Source organism: Camelus dromedarius, chromosome 7, assembly GCF_036321535.1.
Source record: "Camelus dromedarius isolate mCamDro1 chromosome 7, mCamDro1.pat, whole genome shotgun sequence".
Classification (NCBI taxonomy): domain Eukaryota; kingdom Metazoa; phylum Chordata; class Mammalia; order Artiodactyla; family Camelidae; genus Camelus; species Camelus dromedarius.
The window spans coordinates 83,882,748-83,893,832 of record NC_087442.1 but is presented as its reverse complement, the minus strand read 5'-3'; the positions used below and the strand labels follow the sequence as shown (position 1 = coordinate 83,893,832).

Sequence of the window (11,085 nt, the reverse complement as noted above, 5' to 3'; positions counted from 1 at the left end):
TCTCCCTTCCTTTTGTGCAAAAAGTGTGGGGGCCCAGGTGCCAGGCACTCTAGTAGGTAGGTAGTCGGCATATAAAGACAAAAGTTAAATTCCTGGCAGCCACTGGCTGCCCATGAACGAGTAACTATGAAATAATGTGCAGATGCTTTAAGAGCACAGACTGTAACAAATGCTGTGGGAACACAGAGGATGGAGCAGTGAATTTTGCCTCCATCAAGAAAGTCAAGGAAGCTGGGGAGGGTATAGCTCAGAGGTAGAGCACATGCTTTGCATGCATGAGGTCCTGGGTTCAATCCCCAGTCCCTCCACTTAAATAAATAAACAACATAATTACATCCTCCCTCCTCAAAATAAGAAAAATAAATAAATAACCTAATTACCTCCCCCAACAAAACATTTAAAAAAAAAAAGAAAAAGTCAAGAAAGGCACTACCTATATGTGAAGACTTCTTTGCTGCGTCAGGTGGCTTAACAACTCCAGATAAAAACCTTGAGGGAGGAGAGAAAAATATTTGCCCTGTTTGGAAAGGGAGACAATAGATTGTTAAATATGCAAGTGAGGAAAAAGGAAAAAAAAAAAGTAAATATCCACGTGTACTTTAAACATGGAAACAGTGACTGAAAACAGGCAGCGCCAGAGGAAGCAGATACTATAATTATACCCCTTTCACAGATAAGGAAACAGAGGGTCACTGTAAATCACGGGCCCAAGTTTCCCCAGGTGGCAGTGGTAGACGTGACTCAAATCCGGTGTGACCAGAGCTCATTCCAGAGTGGAGAATGGGCTGGAGGCAGGGAGACAACCCCAAGGGTCCTGAACCAGGCCGGGGAAATGACCGTGTCCCAAAAACCAGGCCCCTTAGTGTCCGATTGAGCCAAGGGGCTCTCAAACATTTCCATCTTGTATCTGCAGACCCAGCCCATGCTGGGGCTTGACTGGTCGTAGCTAAGGTCAGAGGGCCAACTTTAGGATGAACAGTAAGATGGATCAACCTGAAATTTTTATATCATTGTTGGAACATCCGCATCACCTCCAGGGTCTACAACTTTTGGAAGTTTTGCCTAAAGTACTGTTTGCCGAAAGGACTTCTTTAAAAATACCAAAACCCAGGAAACTGAGTGTGCTGCTGAACGAACAATGGTCATGTTCTCCACAGCAAATTAGAGGCTGTAAGATTTCAAGCAGGCTGCAAAAATACAGTCCCAGCTTCCCATTCACAGGATGGCCCTTGGCCACTGGGCTCCCTGGGCTGGTGGATCTTGCTCTAGGACAGAGGGTCCTAGCTGCAGGTTGTGTAAAATCACCTACTAGGGCGCCGCTGGCATAAAAAGAAAAAAAAAAAGAAAGAAAAAAAAAAAAACAGAACAGAAAGTATTGCAGTACAGTGCGTTTAAGAAGAGTATTGTTTCATCATATCTGTTTCAGTTATATGTACAGGTGAACCAGGCCACAGTGGAAAATGTGTTTCTTTCTGGGGCTTATTACAGTTTAAAAACCTATTGCCTGGTTCATAAACACCTTTCTGTTCCCTCCTGCATTTACCAAGAATCAATCCTATTTCTTCCCAGATCCGCTTATGGAAGTCATAACTATTTTAAGCATGTAATTCAGCTGGTAATTATGTAAAATCTACTATGAATTAAGTGTGAAAAGGGTTGTTTCTATGAAAAGTAGGTTTAGGAAGAGTAGACTAACACAAATTCTCTTATAAGAAATGAGTTGCCGCCAATTATTTGAGAAATGGGAAGCAAAACTACAATGAGGTGTCACCTCACGCTGGTCAGAATGGCCATCATTAAAAAGTCTGCAAATGATAAATGTTGGAGAGGCTGTGGTAAAAAAGGAACACTCCTACACTGTTGGTAGGAATGTGAATTGGTGCAGCCACTATAGAGAACAGTATGGAGGTTCCTTAAAAATCTAATATAGAGTTACCATATGATCCAGCAATCTCACTCCTAGGCATATATCCTGAGAAAATTCTAATTCAAAAAGATACATGCACCCCAATGTTCATAGCAGCACTGTTTACAATAGCCAAGACATGGAAGCAACCTAACTGTCCACTGATAGATGATTGGATAAAGAAATTATACACACACATATATATACAATGGAATACTACTCAGTCATAAAAAGGAATGAAATAATGTCATTGGCAGCAATATGGATGGATCTAGAGATGATCATACTAAGTGAAGTTAAGTCAGACAAAGACAAATATCCTCTTATATGTGGAATCTAAAAAAAGTGACACAAAGGATCTTATTTACAAAACAGAAAGAGACTCAGATATAGAAAACAAATTCATGGTTACCAGGAGGGGAAGTCGGGAGGGAGGGATAAATTGGGAGTTTGGGATTGGCAGATACCAACTAATACGTACAGAATAGATAAACAACAAGGTCCTACTGTATAGCACAAGGAACTATAGTCAATGACTTGTAGTAACCTGCAATGAAAAAGAATACGAAAAAAGTGTGTGTGTATATATTCATATATATACATATATACATGTATATATATATATATATAATAAAACTGAATCACTATGCTGTACACCAGAAACTGACACAATACTGTAAATCAACCACACTTCAATAAAAAATAAATGAGTTAAAAGATCTGGTAGAAGGTAGTTAGATTGATTCCACATTATGAAAGACAACCCAGACACCAAGGAGATATGGCCTTAAAACAAAACAGTAGCCCAATCTAAGTCTTTTTTAAGGAAAAATAATATGTTTAAGATATATATGTGTCAGAATTATTTTTAACCAATACTTTTCAGTTCATTGCCTTCAAGCCTGACTGCCAGGAGAGACTTCTGCTGTATAAATGGGCCCAAAATCGCCCCTCTGCAAACAGACATCTGATTGAAAGGTTGACCAACATGCACAAGAAGTAAATGAATAAAAAGTATGTCTTTACCTACATATTCAGGAATGATTCCCAGCTTTTGTTTTGGAAAACTGCCTGATAATTAATGTAATGATGAGTTCAAAAGCCTAATTTTTTTTCAGCAGTATCTTTCTTTGCTTTTTTTTTTTTTTTAATTTTGGGGGGAGGTAATTAGATTTATTTACTTATTTACTTCATTTATTCTTTTTTTAATGGAGGTACTGGGGATTGAACCCAGGACCTCGTGCGTGCTAAGCACGTGCTCTACCACTGAGCTATACCCTCCCCCCAGCAGTATCTTTCTTACACTGAGCATTTTGAAGTGAGCCAAATGCAGCCGACCCTCAGTATCCATGGGGGATTGGTACCAGGACACCCTCGGATACCCAAATCTGCAGGATGCTTAAGTCCTTCATATAAAATGGTGTAGCATCTGCATATAACATTTGAACATCCTCCCATATACTTTAACTCATCTCTAGACTACTTATAGTTACCTAATATAATGTATATGCTATGTAAATAGTTGCCAGTGTACGGCAAATTCAAGTTTTGCTTTTTGAAACTTTCTGGAATTTTTGTCTGCCAATATTTTTTTTTTCTGGGGGTGTTAATTAGGTCTATTTATTTATTTTTAGAGGAGGTACTGGGGATTGAACCCAGTAAGCATGCACTCTACCACTTGAGCTATACACATCTTCCACCAATATTTTTGCTCCACAGTTGGTTGAGTCTGTGAATGCAGAACCCAGGGATGCAGAGGACCAACTGTACTATCGATGCATGTTAGAATGTATGTTCTTGGAATTTTAAATACTTACTACAGGCAAAAGGAATGTGTGATGACGGTGAATCCTCTCTGTCCGTGGCCCTTCACCTCTCCACCTTGAAGCGCCCACTGGGAAGCATTTCCCTCCATCCTCCCAAGAGTATTCTGGGAAAATACAAGCACAAAGATACACTTAATTCTGCTTTTTACAAAAACTGCAGCATATGCTATATTGCGTTCTACTGCTCTTTGCTTTTTTTCATCTAGAAGTCTAGCTGAGGCTATTTTGGAAACGCACCACTTTGTTCTTTTAACAGCTGTATCTTGTCTCATTATGTCAGTGATTTTTAGCCAGAAGGCACTTCAGAAATGTGTCAGCCTCTGACAGTGGACAGGGGTGATGCTGGACATCTTGTAATGCATGAGAATGCCCCATTGACTTCCAAACGTCTGTCCAGATGTTCATGTACGTGAAGAACTCACTTATAATTATCTAAATCTAAACTCTATTTTACATATTAACGCAGAGGGTTCGGTTTTGGTTGTTGACATTTGTAATTATCCCTGGCACTTCCCAGGCCTCCAGCTGCTGTGTAATAGAAGGGAAGCATCAACTTCTTTGCTGAGAACTTTGTCGATGGTTGTTCATTTCTGAAATTCACATCACGTTGCCCATGATATTGAAGACACCGAAAATGTACCTGTGTGCAGTTAATGGGGTGCACTCTGACCCCCTCACTGTGTCCTGTGAGTGATCGTGTGGACCTAAGCATTTAGACTGAAACACGTTACTTCATTAACAATGATTTCCTTTCTTTTCTCCTTTATTGTTAGACATTACTGATTTTTTAATATATTTGTAAGAAAGTTACATCTGTGAGTCAGGAATAGTAAAAGAATATTGTTACAACATTGTAAAATGACTATAACTCAATAAAAAATGTAAAAAAAAAGAATATTGTTATCTAAGGGGACACTGGATCTGAAAGGCTACTATAAATTAATGTTACTGCAATTTATTTAAATAGTCCTCTATGATGGATAGACAGAATTTCTAGTTTTTCAATGGTATTTATTGGCTTTAGTTCCATAAAATTGCATTCGTTCAGAGCCATTGATTCATACAAAGGAAGGAAAACTTAAACACGGACTAGAACTAGGCATTTCAGAATTCAAGGTCATAAAGATGACAATCGTATTTCCTCATGCATTTAAAAAGTAATCCTGCCATTAACACAGCTGTACTAATTTTCAATACTACTATGCTGACCCAAGCCCCAATCCCTCACATTGGACGATGCAGCCACCTCCAGCCAGAGTCCAACCTGCCCCACAGTCTACCCTCAATGTTGTAGACTGATCATTTAAAATGTAAGGCAAATACTGTTCCTTCTCTGCTCAAAGATCTGTAATAAACAAGATTATACTGTATAGCACAGGGAAATACATACAAGCTCTTACGGTAGCTCACAGTGAAAAAGAATGTGACAATGAATACATGTCCACGTATAACTGAAAAATCGTGCTCTACACTGGAAATTGACACATTGTAAACTGACTATAACTCAGTAAAAAAAAAAGTTTTTAATCTGCAGATATATAGACCTTATTTGGATCCAAATTAAAATAAACCATTGGGGGAAAAAACCCACTTACCAGACAGGTGAAAAAATTTTAAAGTGGAGAGTTAATATTATTACGGCATCATTTTCGATAGTGGTATTTTGGTTATGTTGAAAATGCAAATTCGTATCTTTGAGACTAACTATAAAATAAAATATTTGTGGATATGTCTGGAATTTGCTTCAAAACAGTTCAGTTGAAGAACAGGAAACTGACTGGGGAGGGGGAAAGAAACATGATTGGGTGCAAGACAGTAAAAATATAAAAGCAATTTTTTTTCAAGTACCTGTTTTGCAAGAGCCAAGTAGAACCGTTAATGAAAAAGTGAGTACCAACTGGAAAATTACCAATGAAAAACTGAGTTTGTAAAAGAAAGCATATGTGTATCTGGGTTAAAACAGTGAGTTGTATGCTTTTATCTATTTTTTTTTTCTCTCCCAAAACTCAGTTAAAATAATGCAATAATGTGACAAGGAAAGGCTCAAAGGCTGCTTGGAATCATGTCAGAGACAGGTCAGCTTAGAGGGGCTTGTACTAGGCAAATTTGGGATGATTTGAGCACCCAAAACGAGCACACTTGCTTGCTAACACGAACAAAAACCCGTGAGTCCCTTAAGTGGTCAAGATCCTCTCACACCATCAGGTCAGGTGTCTGCTGGGACGACCAACTAGAAGCCCGACAGGGCCAGCTAGATGGAGTACACTGCAGTTCAGGGGTATTTTAGCTCACCGCCTCCATCAACCATCCCGACAGGTTTCCCTCAGCCTATACAGCTAAAACCTGTCACCACATAGATTTTAAAGGAAACCAAGTTTATGGAGGTACAGGCCATACTGGGACCAGAGGTTATGGCTCAGGCTGATCAGGTGTGCATTACGCAGAGACTGCAAATACTCAAATGACCACGAGGCCCTCTGGTTAAGGCAGAGCCATACGCCCTCTGCAGGGACACTGCACAGTACCAGGTCTGCCTTTCTTTACCACTCAATCTTGTACTCTGCACCTACATTCTCAAACTGATGACATATCCCAAGAACATGGTCCAAAGACCCTCCTGTAGAGACTAAAGCTTGATGTATTTCCTTCAAGGACTGCCACCACAGAATAGGTTCAAATTAAACTCTTAAAATTAGCCATGATTTCCAATTTGCTACAGGAATTTTGATAGGATACCCCTGAACATAACACCAAAGTGAGAATTTTCCAGTCACTCTTCAAGAGGTACTAGCCCAAACCAGTCAACCTTGTAGTTCTAGCTTTTTCCCCTGCAGCTGTTTACATCTTCAATATTCATTCCGCTCTGTTTGCTTTGGGAAAAACTCAATCAGCAGCATTTAATTTCTAGGTCAAAGAAAAATAAAAACAACTCAAAACTTAGCCAATACTGCTTTCCTACGTAACCTGCTGTTGCTTAAAGTGAAACCTACATCAATACCCTAACCCAAACAAGGACAGACAATTTTTGTTTAGTTTTTATTTCATAATCATAAACTTAACTTTGCAATCCAGCTAAACTTGGAGGGGGGTAAGGAAAATATGGAACCCCGAAAACTGCAGTGAGAGCACAAAGATTATATAGGATATTTCGAGCAGGTGGGGGTGAAGGGATGCTCTCCTGAGCTACAGAAGGAATGGTCTGGTGGTTAAGATAAAACACAAGTCAAATTTATTATATTTGTCCACAGTCAGCAATGGTGATCTTCTTGCTGGTCTTGCCATTCCTGGACCCAAAGCGCTCCATGGCTTCCACAACATTCATGCCTTCCTTCACCTTGCCGAAGACCACATGCTTGCCATCCAACCTGGCAACAGAGTAATCGTTACTACCTGTGACCAGAGATAAATAAGCAATGCGCACCACGCGTTAACATAACAAGTGCTCCACAAATCAATATAGCACACGCCCAAGAGAACACCAGAAGGCTGGTTTATCCAGCCTTTAGCACTAGCTAATGGTGACTAGTTAATCTACGACAGTACCACAGACTAAAGCCAGCCCCAAAGAGGTGGTGTAAGGTTTTTTCAATCACCATTAAGAACCCTAACTTTAGAATGGACCCCTAGAAGAGAGCCAACAAATCACATGCTAACTAGACAAAAGTAACATTCTTAAAACCACTCAGCTAGGTGTTATTTTGCTATTACAGTATCTTGCTTTTGATACTAAATTGGTAGTTATTCTTGCCCTTCCTCTAAGAACTGGAAATACCAGGGAAAGGCCGCCCTTTCTACGTTCCCCTCTTACCACTCAGTCTTGGCAGTGCAGATGAAAAACTGGGAACCGTTTGTATTGGGGCCAGCATTTGCCATGGACAAGATGCCAGGACCTGTATGCTTCAGGATGAAATTCTCATCATCGAATTTCTCCCCATAGATGGACTTGCCACCAGTGCCGTTGTGGCGTGTGAAGTCACCACCCTGTGAACATTATAGAGAAACCTGTCACTTGGCAACCCAACTGGAAAAACACACCAAGTCTGCAGGGTTTCAACTTTAAAACTCAAATTTAAACTAACAAGAAGGGTTAAGTGGAACCAAAATGACAGGTCTTATATGCACACCCTACAATATTCTGGCTCAATCCCAAACCAAGAGAACCGAAGTCAGTAAGTTTCATACCTGGCACATAAATCCTGGAATTATTCTGTGAAAGCAGGAACCTTTATAACCAAATCCTTTCTCCCCAGTGCTCAGAGCACGAAAGTTTTCTGTTAAAATAAAGTATATATGAATATGGACACAATAGGTAAAATCAGAACACCTTTGTTAAACAAACAAACAAAAAACTAACCTGCTGTCTTTGGAACCTTGTCTGCGAACAGCTGTAAGAGAAAATGACAGTTAATTAGCAACATCTGCTTACATATTTTGTTGCTTAGTACTCTTCCCTTTAGGGGCTTCTGAATCATAAGTTCATTTTCTCACTAGAAGAGAATGCTGCTTCAGTAATTACTTTGAATCCCAAATAAGAACTGCTCCTGACAGCCTTAAGCTCCTGTGGGGTTCAGTTAGGCAACATGAGACCCAAAGACATGCCAAAAATCCAGAACCAGCAATGACTCAAATAGTGTGAGGCTTCTAAAAACTGACTTAAGAGTTTTATGAGTATCACACCTACTTCTAAACAGATATATGGCTTCTCAAATGTACATCACCTCCCCCAACTTTCAGCCTGAACCTAAGGACAAGATTATCGGGAACAGCAAGTACTCCTGCCTGACCAGGGGGCAAATAGCTGTAATTTTAGTCACTGGTAATGAAAATGCTACTACCTCCAATCTGTTAACATAGCTTTATGGATTGGATGAGCAGTCACTTCTTGGTTTCCAGGTCCCTTACCTAGTAGTGGGGTAAAAAAATAAAGATTGGTTTCTAGTACAACTGCTTTGAACCTTTCCTGCATACATAAAACATTTTGACTAAAAAGCTTAAATACCATAGAAAAAAACACAAGCCCTTTCACAAAGACAGCTTTCTTTTTAAGTATTTTATCAACTATTCCAGACATCTGTGACCAAATCGTCTGTTCAAATCCCTGGATGTTTCTTAGGAAGATCTTGTTATTTAGCTGCTTTTCGGGAGGTAACACATACGGTCTCTCACGGTTTAATGTTTCTCAAACCTTTGCACTCCTTTCAAGTCGCTACATTTCCTCTTTAGATCTTCACTAAAGTGAAAAGCTCTTACTGGCAGTTCCACCTCCATTCTCACCAAGGGACATGCCAGAGCTCCTATCTCATTTCCATTAAGCCCTCTGGCTAACCTGAGACAAGGTACAAAGCACTAGGCTCGGCCAAGTTTCCACGTGGGCCCTTATCAATTATTAGCTCTGACTACAAGCTAAGAGTGGGGCATGGGTTGAATTGGCTGTAGTATTTCCCCCAACAAGGGTTTAGATGTCTACTATGTGCCTCCAACGTGGACAGAGTAACAAGACAGGAAACCCCGCTGCCCTCATGATCTGCATGGGAGGGGGGAGAGTATCTATTCTTGGAATAAGATCCTAAAGCCTAATCACTGGTAGCTTTTTGCGAAGTAGTTGAAGAGGATAAAACCACTTAGGGCTACACCCCAACCCACCATGCTGTTAAGCAATCGCATTGACTGTTTTAGGAGCACACCAAGTTTTTCAGCTATCCCGCTATCATCACAAACTGATCAGTAAGTACTCATGCCCAGAACGGTTAAAAAGCCACCTCGATCGGGCAAGGCCTGCCGCGTTGCCAGTCCTGACTAGCCCATTCTGCGCGGGGACGCCGGGAGGGGCCGGGGCGCCTCCCACCCGCCGTCACCGCAGCGGAAGGCGGGCCTCGGCGCTAGAGGAGGGCAGGCCGCCTGCACATTTCCGCTCGGGTGGGGGCGGGGAGGGGTGCCTACGGCCTATTTCTACACAAATCTCACGATTTTCAAACGCCTAGGGAAACTCTCCCGCCCGTCGTCCCTGTACCCTTCTAACACAACCCTAACCTAGCGGGCGGTTCTCCCGAGTCAGGAAAGCGCTGGCTACCACCACCCGCCCTGGCGCGCCTCGGGGCGGGAAAGGCAGCGGTCAGGTGCGGCTGCAGCGTCGGCGCGAAGAGGGAGACTGCCGAGCCCTCGAGGGCGGCCCCGGGAGGGTGGCGGCAGCCTGGGACCGGCGCCCGCCTTCCGTTTGGGGCGTTGCCGATCCTCGGGGTCCCGCGGTCCGTGAGGCGGCCAACGGCTCGCGGCCCGAGCACGTGCGCGCCCGGAAGGGCGTGGCCGCCCCTCCCCCGCCCACCCCGCCTTTGTCTGCCGGCCGCCCCCGGCCTCCCAAAATGGCCCCTCGTCAGGAAATGGCGCCGCGCCGCCCGCGTTCCTCAAGCGGGACGCCCGCACCCAGCCCCTCGGCCGCCTCCCCAGCTCGGACCCACCCGGCGCGCCACCGCCCGCCCCAACCTCAAAGGAGACGCGGCCCAAGGGCTCGCCGTCTACAGCGATGTCGAAGAACACGGTGGGGTTGACCATGGCTGGGCACTGCGGGATGATCCGGGGCGGAGGCGGCGGCGTCTGCAAGGCAGCACTAGCCCCACCGCCCGCCTCTTTTATAGCCTGTCAAGGCCACGCCTACGGCCGGTCGCGCGCCTCAGCTCTGGCCAATCGTGGCTACTGATTAGTCGGAGTGATGGTGTGACTGGCCTATGGGTGGAGATGGTGCCGGAGAGGCGGGACAGAAGACGCGCGTGCGTGCTGGCGGATGCAGGAAGGTTCCCGCCCGCGGGCTCCGACTCCGCTCTGCGGCGTGGGCTTGGGCGCTGGCGAGGGAATGGGGACCGGGACCCGGCATGAAGCCTGCCTGTGGGCCAAATGGGCCTGTGGGAGCTCGAGGGAGTCCAAGGGGGACGCACCCGCCTGGCCCTGCGCCCAGAACGTCTCCCCATTGCTCAGAGGGGGCAACTGAGGCTATCGCAGGCCTCAAGGTCGCGCGGCCCGCCAAGGTCGCTCGGGGTCCAGAGCCCGCGCCGCTCTGGGAGGCCAGGTGGCCTTGGGCATCACCGTTGTCTCACTGCAGATGAGGATGAGGCTCAGCCGTCGCCCTCCCCCCGCCCCAAGTCTGAGAGGTTATGAAATGCTTCCAAAATGCCCTACTTTCCGAAAATATCTTGCACACTCTGCTTGAATTTTCTCCAGGAGTAAGACATGAGAACAAGAGCCTACCAGACTCTTACCTATAAAGACACATTGCGCACTAATGCGTTCTTTTTAAGTCTTTTAAAATCTCTGCCCACCACCCCCACTCCCTCTTTCAAAGGCAAAATTGAGCTCTGATCT

General features: G+C 43.9%; 1 protein-coding gene and 2 non-coding genes across 4 annotated transcripts; 1 reads left to right on the top strand and 2 right to left on the bottom strand.

Moving 5' to 3' along the window:
- The first annotated feature begins 235 nt into the window (after nucleotides 1–235).
- On the top strand, nucleotides 236–308 carry TRNAA-UGC (transfer RNA alanine (anticodon UGC)). Its single transcript has one exon. It is a non-coding gene; the product is annotated as a tRNA-Ala (tRNA).
- A 2,807-nt stretch (nucleotides 309–3,115) lies between these two features.
- TRNAA-AGC (transfer RNA alanine (anticodon AGC)) lies at nucleotides 3,116–3,188 on the bottom strand. Its single transcript has one exon. It is a non-coding gene; the product is annotated as a tRNA-Ala (tRNA).
- A 3,566-nt stretch (nucleotides 3,189–6,754) lies between these two features.
- PPIA (peptidylprolyl isomerase A) lies at nucleotides 6,755–10,348 on the bottom strand. 2 transcript variants are annotated; one of them, XM_031454583.2, is made up of 6 exons: nucleotides 10,213–10,344; nucleotides 8,568–8,634; nucleotides 8,087–8,117; nucleotides 7,915–8,003; nucleotides 7,541–7,713; nucleotides 6,755–7,097 (listed from the first exon to the last, which is right to left on the bottom strand). In XM_031454583.2, exons 4-6 carry the CDS (start codon nucleotides 7,921–7,923, stop codon nucleotides 6,965–6,967), a joined length of 315 nt encoding a protein of 104 aa, XP_031310443.1. In that variant the 5' UTR covers nucleotides 7,924–8,003; nucleotides 8,087–8,117; nucleotides 8,568–8,634; nucleotides 10,213–10,344; the 3' UTR covers nucleotides 6,755–6,964. The 2 variants fall into 2 exon arrangements, with proteins under 2 accessions (XP_031310443.1, XP_010986188.1); XM_010987886.3 differs by lacking the exon at nucleotides 8,568–8,634 and having other exon boundaries at nucleotides 10,213–10,348.
- Nucleotides 10,349–11,085: the final 737 nt, after the last annotated feature.